General features: G+C 55.4%; 3 protein-coding genes across 3 annotated transcripts; 2 read left to right on the forward strand and 1 right to left on the reverse strand.

The window, feature by feature from the left end:
* Window positions 1–3,073: 3,073 nt before the first annotated feature.
* TRIREDRAFT_81990 (uncharacterized protein) lies at window positions 3,074–5,815 on the forward strand. The gene is made up of 3 exons (XM_006969134.1): window positions 3,074–4,954; window positions 5,039–5,431; window positions 5,536–5,815. The coding sequence occupies exons 1-3, from the start codon at window positions 3,617–3,619 to the stop codon at window positions 5,566–5,568; spliced, it is 1,764 nt and encodes a 587-aa protein (XP_006969196.1). The 5' UTR covers window positions 3,074–3,616; the 3' UTR covers window positions 5,569–5,815.
* A 1,359-nt stretch (window positions 5,816–7,174) lies between these two features.
* TRIREDRAFT_123962 (uncharacterized protein) lies at window positions 7,175–7,872 on the forward strand. The gene is made up of 3 exons (XM_006969135.1): window positions 7,175–7,231; window positions 7,301–7,418; window positions 7,488–7,872. Exons 2-3 carry the CDS (start codon window positions 7,403–7,405, stop codon window positions 7,751–7,753), a joined length of 282 nt encoding a protein of 93 aa, XP_006969197.1. The 5' UTR covers window positions 7,175–7,231; window positions 7,301–7,402; the 3' UTR covers window positions 7,754–7,872.
* A 784-nt stretch (window positions 7,873–8,656) lies between these two features.
* Window positions 8,657–11,335, reverse strand: TRIREDRAFT_123963 (uncharacterized protein; the record flags this gene model as incomplete). Its single annotated transcript, XM_006969188.1, has 1 exon — window positions 8,657–11,335. The coding sequence occupies one exon, from the start codon at window positions 11,333–11,335 to the stop codon at window positions 8,657–8,659; it is 2,679 nt and encodes an 892-aa protein (XP_006969250.1).
* Between the last annotated feature and the right edge of the window lie 1,383 nt (window positions 11,336–12,718).

Raw genomic sequence — 12,718 nt, forward strand, 5'->3', positions numbered from 1 at the left:
AAGGTACGGCGTTCGGAATATGCAAGTCCCGGTTGCCGGTCTTGGCACGGAAGACGGACGGCGGCCGGAGCGGAAGATTCGCAGGGTCCACTCTTTTGGCGACGTTGAATGGCTTCGAGCGTTCATGTTTGTGATGCTGCAAGGTTTGAGAAGTTGCGGCGGGAGAGAGCATGTATTGTGTTGATGCAATTGGGCAGGAAACATGTCAATTGGCTCGATTGATGTAGTCTCATCTTTTGGGGAGTGCACCCTTCGATACAAGAGACTGATCTATGGCTATAGATATTGGGTAGGTAGATAGGTACCTCAAATCGATCTGTATCTTAGCTTCGACGTCATATAAGCGGCCAAAGAGTCGATACTTTACTTCAACGTTAATCAACATCTGCCTCAACCCTCCACAACAAGGAGCATTTCATATCAACTCAGGTCACATCTTACCCAGAGAGCATCCTTTTCACATCTCCGCTAAATTTACTACCCTAACCCCCAGGTTACGGCGCATCACGCATCGCGTCTGCACATCTGCATTCTCGCGACAACCTGCTAACCTATAACCACCACAATAAATTTCGCATGTGCTCGCCCATGTACGAAGCAACCATGCACGCACCCCGTGCGCAAAGCCCGTCATGTGCTGGCGGCAATGCATGTCTGCCTGAAATTTTGGGTGTTGCAGGTCGGCTCAGACCGGGGGATGCAAGACCTCGGCCGCAGCAACGAGTAAGAGTGCGCCATGATATGCGACATGCTTGATATCCTACATGTAGTATGTATGCACGCACATGCCAGGAATGCACGGAGAACGAGTAGCGTTGGGGGCTGCCCTTGAGCGTGCAAATCCAAGCCCAGAGCGCCAAATCCTCATGTCAGCCTATGTAGGTAGGGAGAATCAACAGCAACGTAGATGTAATACCTCTTCAGAGGCGGCTTGACGTGGACAATTGCTGCAGAGCGGCCAGTCAGAGATGGGTCGCGAGGGCCAGCCGAGGATGGAACGCGATCCGTACATACTACATGTACATGCTAGTCCCAACTCTACAATGGTAATTTTACAAAGATGACGGCAAGACAGAATATGAATCGCCCTTTTTACGTAGTGCTACCAGTGTGGACATGTTTCCCGTGCCATCAGCAAGCGCAGAGTCGTACCCGGACGTCCTGCATGTCGCCGGAGTTGCTCTTCCTGACGTCGGACAGGGATCCCAAACCCCCCCCAACCTGCCTGCGCCGGCGTCTTGTCTTTCTTTTACAAGGGGCCACACCAACTGGGAAGACGGGACAAAAGAAAGAAGACGAAAGAATAATAATCAAACAAGAGCCCAGCCTTGACGAAAATTTTAAACAGCTTGCATCTTGATGTGAGGAACGCGGTCCAGGTCCCAGGTGCAGGTGGAGACGTGACGGGACTGGCTGGGCCCCGGCCGGAGGAGGAGGCTGGACAAGCGCAGCGTCTTTTTTTCAATGATGGAAATTACAAACATTCAGCCGGACGTAATTGGCTGCTTAGATATTGCGGACGAGGACGAGCGTTTTTGGCGTGTTTTGCTCGTGCCAATGATGGCAGCTCTGTAGGTAGTTAGTACGTAGGTAGTAGTATTACATATGAAGTGCGTGGACCTGGAGACAGGGAGGTTGAGTGATGTCTGGTGCTAATGTAATGTACACGCAAGGCAAATGCAAGTACATATTCATACACATAAGGTAAGGTAAGCACGTGTGCTTGCACCGTTGCAGCAGCTTAAGCAGCCAAATATACCTAAAGGTCAGTAGGTTGTAAAGTATGTACATACTAGAACGGCGGAACGGCGATGCTCCTATGGCGTGTCGATACGTGTAATCATGCAGCGCCCAATGGGGGAGTGGCTGGTTGTGCTGCCGGATCCGACGCTGTGTACATGTAGGTAAGAAAGGAATGGCATGGGAGGAGGGACGGAGATGCTGTGAGCGAGCCGAGGTGCGAGGACATGCATTTTGGTGTAATCAAGGGAGATGGTCATCAGCTTCTATTACCTACCTACTTACCTCCTAGGTACCTACTTATGATCCATCCACATGGAAGCGTACAAAGCAGCGATATCGATATCTATTAGAGAAGAATTAGTAGATGGCCAAGGGCAAAAGCACCACGAAAAGAGAATCGCTCCATCGCCGATTGCAGCCTGACATGCCGTGCCTGTGCGTAATCCAGTCCAGTTCGTGCAGCCAGTCAGTCAGTCGATTGCATCGTGGCCACGGCACAACCAATGCACAAACATGGGCCCTTTTGAAGCGAGAAACCTGCAGCAGTCTGGCTCCATGCCCACAAATGCCCACCCTCCCCCATGCATCGTCCGGCGTAATAGTAGTCCATACAAAGCCGGCAAAGACGCAAAGCTAGCTCATGCCATGCGTCTCTCGGATGAATTTAAGAGAGCAGAAAAGCGAGCTTAAGCCCTCGCTTTGGAGACAGAAGTATTACTACTAGAGGCAAGCGCTGCGTTGTGTGTGAGGTCGGGCTGGTCTGAAATGTACGACATCCAATCCCATGTATCGCGCATGTACAGCCCCTGTCCATGCCCCTCCGCCAGCCCGCTTCATCGCCCAGGTCGCCATAGCAGCGCCCCCCCCAAGAGAGCGTCGGGTGCTCCCCTGTAGCACCTTGCTCCCTGGCCCTCAGCGCCCCAAGCGCCGTTGCTACAGCGTCCGCGGCACCTGCCACGCGCTGGAGCACCGCTGGAGCACCGCTGGAGCAGCCCTCCAAACCGTTGCGCTGCAGCGGCCCTTTCAGCGGTCCACGGGTACCTCCGGGGCACAAACAAGCCCCCAGCCGCACCTCAGTATTAGCCCAAGAGCCTCTGCCAAACGCCAGCCAACGCCAACGCGATGCGATGCGTCTCCAGTCGCGCGCGTTCAAGGTTCGTGTTTCTGGGCCTTTTTTTTTCTTCCCCTTCTCCGCTCGTTTAAATACCGCCTCAGCCCAAGCCCTGGTCTCTGCCTCTCACCCCTTCGCAACACTTGAACCCACGTCTGGCCTCTTGGTCATTGTGTGTGTGTGTGCGTGTGTTTGTGTGTGTTGTGTGCATGTGGGTGCAAAAAGGCAGCCGGGCCTCGAGTCGCTCTTTTTCTCCTTCTTCCTTCGCCTCTCCCCCCCAGCCTTCAATCTACATACTACTACTCGACAAAAACACCCCTTCCAGTCGACCAAGGAAGGGTGTCTAGGTATATAACAGGATAAACAACACAGAGCAACACGCATTTGGTCGAGCAAGGGAGCAGAAAGAAGAAAGCAAAAAGGACAACAGACCGACCAACGCCGCCAGCCAATCGTGTACCGCGAATCAGCACAGCAGCATCAGGTCGGGTGTTATCCAGCGTTTGGCTTGGGCGTGTTTGTAAGTGGGGAGGGCAGCCGAGAGGTGCAGTAGTGCACGAAGAGAGAAGCACTGAAAAGAGGAGACCAAAACAACGGCACGGTCGACGCGATTCTTGCGAGCTGCACAGCGGCCCTGGGCGAGACTCGAGCATCTGCCGGCGGAGGGAGGACACGAGAAGCCCAAGAGAAAAACAACAGACTGCCGCTGGACTTGGCGCTGGGGAATGATCGCGTGAGGCTTCATTCACCACTCTGGGAACCATGGACTCGACGCGAGGGCCCGCGGCCGAACCAGCGCTCCCCGCCCCGACACTAGCAGCAGCTTCGTCGACTCTATCAGCTTCATCGGCCGCTTCATCGGCATCGGCATCGGCATCGGCTTCGTCAACAGTGTCATCATCAGCTCCCGCTGCAGCTGCAGCTTCGGCAACTGAATCATCATCAACCACAACAACAACAACAAAGTCATCGTCAACTGCATCGCCGTCAGGCTCGCCCCTCAAACGCCCGCCCCCGTCCCTGCTGCCGCCCTTTGAGCCTCTCTCGTCCTCGCCCGGCCTGCCCCGGCCGTCCAAACGCCAGAATGTCGGCACCGGCTCGGGCACAGGCGCCCATCTGCGGTATCCCACGCCCGTGCCCACGTCCAGCACCGGCATCTTGTCCAGCTCGCCGCTGCGTGACAAGATGAGCATCGGGCTGATGGAGCGCGCGCCGCTGTCGGCCGTGCCGTCGATTGAGCTCAACGAGAACGGCGAGACGCTGCTCATGGGCCGCTCGTCCAACTCGTCGCACTTCCAGCTGTCGGCCAACCGCCTCATCTCGCGCGTCCATGTCCGCGCGCGCTACGTGCAGGCCGCCACGCCGCTCGAGGCCAGCAAGATTGAAATCACCTGCAACGGCTGGAACGGGCTCAAGCTGCACTGCCAGGGCCGCACCTGGGAGCTGCTCAAGGGCGACAGCTTCACCAGCGAGACCGAGGGCACCGAGATCATGGTCGACGTCCACGACGCCCGCGTGCTGATCCAGTGGCCCAAGCGCAGCTCCTCGGCCGCCGACGCCAACGGCCTGCTGTCCGATGCCAGCTGGGAGGACTCGCCGCCGCCCGCGGGCACGCGCGCCGCCTCGACCGCGAATCTGCAGGCGTCCCCCCTGCGGAGGGCCGCGCGCATCCAGTCGCCCGACAGTCCCACGCCGGCCCCTCGCCGGCGGTCTGTGGTAGCAGCAGACGACGACGCCGGCATCCAGATCTACGAGGACGACGACGACGACGACTACATGCCGGACTCTGACGACCGCGAGGACCCGGACATGGCCGCCAGCATGCGCACCGAGGCCACCGCCAGCTTCTCCAGCGACGAGGGCTCCGGCGAGGACGACGAGAGCGACCCGGATGAGGAAAACGATCCCGTCGTCCTCTCCTTTGGCCCGTACGGCGCCAACATCTCGACGCGTCTCGCGTCCATTACGACAAAGTCGCCTCGCGTCACGAAGCGATCCCTGAACAAGGGCTCGTCTGAGACGCTTCGGCCGAGCAAGCTGGGCCGGAGCTCCGAGGACAAGGACGCCGAGGCCGGTCTCCGGAAACCCAAGTCGAAGAAGGTGACGATTGAGGACAAACGCCGTCAGCCAAAGGACGAGGAGGAGGAGGATGAGAAAGAAGAAGAAGAAGTAGAAGAAGAAGAGGAAGGAGTAGTCGAAGCCAGGGAGGACGAGGACGAAGAGGAGGACGAGGAAGAGGAGCCGACCAGGGTCCCGTCCGAGGCGGACGCCGCCATCTCCAACCACGTCGTCAACCAGCTCGCCTTCTCCCGGCTGTCCTCGACGCCGCTGTCGACCATCATGCACAACCTGCCGGCCGAGCAGATCAAGGACATTTCCCGCGACGCCCTGAGGCTGCTGATCGAGACGACGCCCTGCATCGGCATCATCAAGCGTCAGGGCAAGGACGCTGCCGGCAAGGCCCTGGAGAGCGAGTACTATTACATCCCCGAGGACGACACGGACATGCAGCGACGGGCGGCGGTGGTGGACGGACTGCGGAAGCCCAGCTTGCGGGCGTGTCGGAAACAACACAAGGTTGGTGGTCTATGGGGAGCCGTGACTTGATTGATTTTTTTTTGGGGCTTGATTTAGCTCATGTTCTGAATCCCTCGGCTAACACGCTCTGCCTGTTTACGCAGCAATACTACTGGAAGCGCCCCAAGACGCCTTAGAGCCGCGTGACCAAGAAACGCCATTACGATGAGAAGAGTAAAGATTGGAAAACTGTTGAAAGAGCGAAAGAGAGGCAAGGATTCCAGGGAGGAAGGAAAAAAAGACATGGAGGAACGATTGACTGACTGAAGCTGACGGATTGAAATGTTATGGGCTCGCATATAAAGACGTCAATACCCCCTTTTCCCGAGGCGCTCCCCGGGCGTATCACCTGGCTGGGCGGGCTCTTCTGTTTATCGGTGCAGATGAGATATGTAAGATGGTTTTGATCATTTTTCTTTTTGCGCCTGATTGTGCTTTTTGGTCCTTTGATGAGATCGGGCCACGATGGATGAGAGGAAGAATGAAAGTGTTTTGCACCCTCCCTTTGCCGCCTGGTATTCTTGATCTTTTCTTTCCGGTACCTTATTTTCCTTTGTTTTTTTTTGCAGCTCCTTTTCTAGTCACTCTTGGACCTGTACAGGAGTCATGCTAGGTGGGAAAATCGGGTACTGGGCTGAAGAGGATCGGGTGTTTGAGGATTGGAAATGGTTTCTGTATCCACGCTGCTCGTTAACGGCAATGCATCTCGATCCACTTGTGGAGGAGTTTCGGCTATTCCTCCCTTGTTCCTACCTACTCTGCTGATTACACTGCGCAGATGAGGGTGTAGGAGACGAGGAGAAACGATAAGACGAAGCAAGGGATTGGGAGAGAGGAGAGTAACGGAGGACGAGAGACTGACTGGCTGAGAGATCGGAGTGACGCGTGCCACGGGCGGCGATTGATAGGCCTGGTGGACGACGTCAAAGGCTGCTGCACCTGTTGAATCATTTTCCCTGTTGTGTTTCTTTTTTTTTTTTTACCCTTGCCTCACCTTGCCTCACCATGCATGTACATACAGAATATACCGAGCCCGCCATTATAACCCGATCCATCACAGCAACATCACACATTACATCACATTACCTTTGATCACGAACCCCTCCCCCAAGACAGAAGACAGAACACAGACACAAGACACGCAATTACACAAGAGTAATCAGAAGAAATAAAAGAAAAAGAAAAGAGGCAAAATCGCAACCAAGCAACAACCCCCCCCCCCCGTCCAAACCAATCAAATCCATCTAAAATGCCGTGATGTAACCAAACATCTCGATATCCCATCTCGATAGAAATTATCTAATATCTAAAACCAATGCCGATAATAAAGTGGTCGACCACTTGGAATTTAGACTTCTATTTTTCCTTCAGTGTAACACCATCGCATCATACGATAAACAAGCCCCAATCACCGTCCATGGGCCGACCCCGCCTTTTTCTTCTGATCGTCCCTTTTTATCGTGTGTGTGTGTGTGTGTGTGTTCACGCAGCTTCTAGTCTTTCGGTCGGGGTGGCGAGTGGGAAAGGAAGGAACGGCAAGCTGACGCAAAAAAAAAACGGGAAACTTGCACTTGCCCTTGTTGAGGTTGGCCGATCGGGAGATCTTGGGGAAGGAGAAGCTCGTTGTTACATACATGGGGGAGCTTCTTTCTATATAAGGCGAGCTTGGGCTTCTTGTTTTTCTAACTTGGAGATGTTATTAGCACTATAACTTGAACTTACCAATCACAAACTTTACCAAACTACTTTACCATATCTACCAATACCTTACTTGTCAATCCACCTAAGTCTGTCTATCGAGTAAGTTGATTCTGTTCTTCGATTAATCTGTTCTGTGTTTATGGGTACTGACTCGGTATTACTTGTTAGCAACCAGAAGACAACATCACCTACAAACCACAAACTCAAACTACACCTCAAATCAAACATCAACCTCAACCTACATCAACCATCCACAACAAAACCACCACAATGGACTCTTCACAAAGTCAGTCATTCCCCCATCCATAGGTACTTGCGATTCAATCAAACTAACCACAAAACAACCACAAAACAGTCCAAGACCAACAACCGCAACAACCACAACAACAACATCAACAAGAACACGCCCCCCATCGGCAAATGTCCTTCCCCCCTCATGTCGCCCAGCTCGACTCCCCCGCCTGCCGCTCCGCCATCCAGCACACCTCCTCGTGGAAGCCCAGCTCGCTTGACCGTCGCCAGAGCTGGAGCTCCCAGGACCAGAAGCACGCCCTGCAGATGAGTGGCATTGACCTCGATAGCGTGCGGTCTGGACATCAGGGCTTTACCGAGAGGACGTGATGTCGTCTTTTGTTTCCTTCTCCCCCTCTATACATTATTTCAACTCCCCCCTCTTGGGGAGAAAGAGATGTTGTTGACGGAGGGAGTCATCATGAAGTTGATGAATGAAAACACAAAAGAAAAAAAAAAAAAGAAAAAGAAAAAAAAAAAGCAGAATGTGACAAAGTGAAAAGAAAGACAAAAAAGAATACAAAAGGAACAACAAAAATTGCATTGGGAATTGGTTCATGCATGGAATTATACTGGGATCAAATAGCATTTGGTTTTGCATGGCAAGGAGCGACACAAAAAATAGCATACGACAGCATGTCAAATTGGAGCAACAGAATGCCGGGACATGGGGACATGACTGCATCATGGGTTTTTTAGCTAGCAAAATACATTTTACAGCAGCTACAATGTGGCGCAATCGTCTATTCAAGAGTGAGGCTTCGTGTTATCATGCACACATACTGATCCAAAAACAATTTCTTGAAAGATTCCGATTCAAGCGACCTCGGTTAGAAGCTGATGGCTCCTAGATAATACTATAGGTACTGTACATGGAACGAGCGAAAAAGGTCAACAGTAGCCCTCAATGCAAATGAGATTCGCGACGTTGTCGTGTCACTCCCAGCCCGCATTCGCCGTCAATGAACATTCCAGACTTGATCCCATCGTAAAAGAAACAGACAGGAGGGGAAGAGGATAAGGGGGGAATATAGCAAGGAAACAAGACGCAGATATAGAAAAAAAAGCAGAGAGAACATAAAGAATAGAAAATAACAAAACTCCTACTCCCAAACCCATGCACATGTCGTCGTGGAGTATCATATCCCTATGCTACCGGAGCAGAAAAGAAAGAAAAGAAATAGAAAGAAAAAAAGACAAGAAAGAAAGGAAAAAGAAAACCAAGACACCCCCTTATTTGCCGGCAGCGGAAAAGTGCTCCGCCAGCGCTCCCACGGCATATGCCGCTCCGCCCACCCAGACCGTGCCCATCACCACCTTCTTGCCGAAGCTCCTCTTCTTCTTCTCCGGGGACGCCGGCCCCATCCGCTCCGCCTCGTCTCTGCGCGTCTGCTGGCTGGTGCTCACGGGCGGCGCCGGCTTCACGTGGCTGTCCTCGAGGCTGTCGTAGTTAACAAAGCCGGTGGGACTGGCAAAGTTGCCCGCCACGGACTGGCCCATCATGTCCACCGGGTTGACGCGAACCGGGCTGCTGGGAGCAGCATCACAGGGGAGATCACTGGCGTTGGCGACGGCGGGCCGCGTCTTGCGGAAAATGAGCACGTCGCCTCCGCCAGACACAATGTCGTAGCCTTGCTCCTGCAGGGGCTTGAAGTAAGGAAGAAACTTGGACGCGTGCGACAGCCGCAGCAGCACCTCCGTCAGCTTGGGAGGGGACGAAACATCGGCATCGTCAGAGGTGGTCTCGGCAACGCTGACAGACTTGGTCGACGCGTCGTAGGCCAGGATCTTGTACTGGGCCGGCTCCTCTGTCAACCTCACCGTCACCGTCGCCGTGGGAGGCGGGGGCTCGTAGTGCTTGGCCACGGTCCCTGCCGTCTCGCCACCGCATTCCTCAGAGTAGCTGGTTTCTAGTCCCTTTGGATCGTTAGAGTACGGGTCCTTCTCGGCGCGCATTTCGGCCAGCTTGCGGGTGATGCCTTCGATCGGCTCGGATTCGGACTTCGACAACTCACTGGGAAAACTCTCATCCATGGAACTCATCTCCATCGCGGCCTCTTCTTCCTCTTCCTTGGCGGCCATGCGGACCCTGCTCAGCACCTGGCCTCGAATGTCATCCGCCGTCAGCGACTCCAGCGCGCGCTCTGCCTCCTCAATGGCGCTCCCGTGATGAGTCGCGCCAGAAGCCGCCATGTCGGCCTGCAGCTTCTCCTTTGCGTCGTACTCCCGAAGGCTGGCAGCAACGACATCCGGAGCCTCCTGGCTCTCCACGTCCGGAGAGCTTGCATTGTAGCCATGGAGATCCTTGTAGGCCTTGGACGCCTGCTCGGGGTGCATGGGGTAAGGCTTCTCGGGAGACTCAAAGCTCTGCGGCTCATAGTTGCCCAAGTCGGCGTAGTTCTTGGTCAGCTCCTCGGGGTGGATGTGGCGCGTCTTTGCTGGCTCCACGAAGCCGTCAACGGCGTAGCCAGGAAGGTCCTTGTACTTCTTGGACGCTTCTTCGGGGTGGATTCTCTCCACCTTTGGCCCGGCATTCGGAAACGCCGAGTACTCGGGCAGGTCTTTGTATGCCTTTGAGGCCTCTTCCGGATGCACGCGAGCAGTCCTGGGGCCGGCGTTGGGGTATTGCGAGTACATGTAGAGGTCCTCGTAGTCCTTGGAGAGCTCCTCGGGAGTCAACGGCCGGAGACCATCGGGCTCATGCCAACGGACAGGGCCATACTTGTCCAGGTCGTCATACTGAGGCATGGCGGCGTCGCTCACTTGAACCTTGGCGGGAATCGGCTCGGCCTTGGGCGTGGGATCGTTCTGCAGAGCCTCGTAGTCCCTGAGCACGGACTCCCTGCAGGTAAAGGGGCCGCCGTAGGCGTGAAGGTCCGTGTAGTCCTTCGACTTTTCCTCCGGCGTCAGGCGTCGGAGGCCGTCGGGTTCGTCGTGAGTTACCGGGCCATACTTGTGCAGGTCCTTGTAGTCCTTGGACTTTTCCTCCAGCGACCTCTCCTGCAGGCCATTCGGCTCGTTCCACGTGACCGGGCCGTACTGGTCCAGATCTTCGTACATCTTCGACTTCTCCTCCGGAGTGAGCTGCGGAAGCCCATTCGGCTCGTTCCAGGTGACGGATGTGTACTTGTCCAGGTCGTCATAGTTCTTGGACTCTTCCTCGGGTGTCAATTTGCGAGGCGCATTGGGGTTATCAATCTTCATCTTGGAGTACTCAGGCAAGTCCCCGTAGATCTTGGAACGCTCCTCGGGAGTCAGCTGAGGCAGTCCGTCGGGCTCGTTCCATTTGGAGGGCTTGTAGTCGCCAAGATCAGTGTACTGCTTGGACTCTTCCTCGGGAGTCAGCTTTCGAGGCGCATTGGGGTCGTCAAACTTGATTGCCGAGTACTTGCCGCGCTCCGCGCGTGACACTCGTCGGTTGGTGATGGGGTCGATAAAGTTGAGGCTGTCATCGGTTGTGGCTCTCAACACGCTCTCCGCAGTGACCTTGTCAGAGTGCTGGAGGCTCGAGTGCAGATAGTTTCGAATGTTCTGCAGTGGCGTCCACACATTGTCGTCCTTGTGGAACAGATGGTTGATGGCGTCTCGCTCGACGTCCTCAATGCTGCGGCCAGGACGGGCTCCAGACAGGTCGTCTGACCACGACTTGACGTCCTTGAGGTCGGTGTATTTCCCACTAGACCCAGCAGACGAGGCGGCCGCCTTGAGGCTCCCTGACTTGAGATGCTCCCAGGGTAGGCGTCTGTTGAGGGAGACGAGGTACTTGAGGGCATAGACGCGGTGGCGGCGGCGGCCCAAGTCGAAGCCGCAGAACTGTCGGCTCTGCTGAGCGGCGGTCGGACTGGAGTTGAGGGCGTTGCGAGCGAGGAGGAGCCTGGCACGAGGCGAGGCGAGTTGCGTAGTCGAGAGCATGTTGGAGATAGTCGAGCCAATTGCTGGGCAAGATGCACTACCGAGTCTGGGAGCGAGATCAACGGTTAACAGCCATGCTCAACCACGCACCTGACACCACATGAGGCCATGGATATGAATCTCGCGACTTACCAGGCAAACGTCAAGCTGAATCACCCCAGCAGCAGCAATTGCATGTGACATGGAACTCGGGCAGAACCGGGTTGTGCGGGGAAGGACAGATCGGACGAGGTGGACGATGCGAAGAATATCGTATCCAGATCTCACGATGCTGATGCCGACGAGGCGAGGATTTGCTGTGGTTGAGAGAAGGAATGTCCTTGTAATGTGCAGGCGGTAGAGTAGAGGGAGGGACTTTGGACAAGGTCGGCAGAGAAATGAGGTAAAGCGACGATGAGAGGTGAAGAAGAGGGAAGAGACGAAGAGACGGAGAGGCGGCGAGGAATGAAGGGGAGCATCAGCGGCGCGCCGCTTTTTGGCTTGTCTGAAGGTGAGCCCAGCCGGTTCACCGCGCTGGAGCACTATCGTGTCCACTGTCGTACGCTTGCGGGGTAGCCCCCAAGCGCCCCCCAGGAGAGCCCACTGCGCCCACTGTGGGCAGGTTGAGTCCACTGACGAAGGCGCTAGGGGATCCGCTCGGGGGGCCTGTCAGGGAGCCAAGGGCGCTGCGAGGTGTCACCGAGGGACACGCTGCCAGTGAGGTCGGGTCGGGTGGCTAAAGTCTGAGGTGGTGCTGGCGCCGGAACTGCCTGTTTGGGGCGGTGGGATTTATCCGATGCCTTCCATTGCTTGACTGAGTCAGGAGATGCCAGCCGTAGGCAAGTATGTAAGGTATGATTTGGCATGTCTGTACTGTAGGTAAGGTACTTGTCTCATGGAGCGCAGGCAATAGGTGTACCTACGGTCCATCGTACCTATGTATGTATGAGCAAGCAAACGCACAATTACGCATCAACACTACTAGTACGAAGCGCGGCCGCGGCCGCATATCAGCAACTTTGAGCACCAATCATGCTCCAGCACCGCCAGAGCTGCAGCCTGATGCGCTACGGTATGCAGGGCCCCCGGACTCTCTCGCTCTCGCTTCAGGTTCCCTCGACTCTTCTCACAGGCGCAGGGACGGCCTGGGGAAGAGCCGTGACGACGTCACCGTGGGGCCCACGCCCGAATTGACCGAGCCAAGCCGCCGCTCGGGCGAATCAGGGCGCAGCTGGCCGTGGCGGCATCCGGGGGTCTCATGCAAACAGGGTCCACCGACGGCCTGGGATGTGCGTGTAATGCTTGTAGTAAGTATCGACCTACTACCTAGTATGATGGAGAGGACGCTTGTAGGCAGATCACAAACCTGGGGAACTTCAGCTTCATGAGGGGAAAATGCTGCAA

The sequence above is a fragment of the Trichoderma reesei genome, assembly GCF_000167675.1.
Source record: "Trichoderma reesei QM6a unplaced genomic scaffold TRIREscaffold_29, whole genome shotgun sequence".
In the NCBI taxonomy this organism is placed as follows: Eukaryota; Fungi; Ascomycota; class Sordariomycetes; order Hypocreales; family Hypocreaceae; genus Trichoderma; species Trichoderma reesei.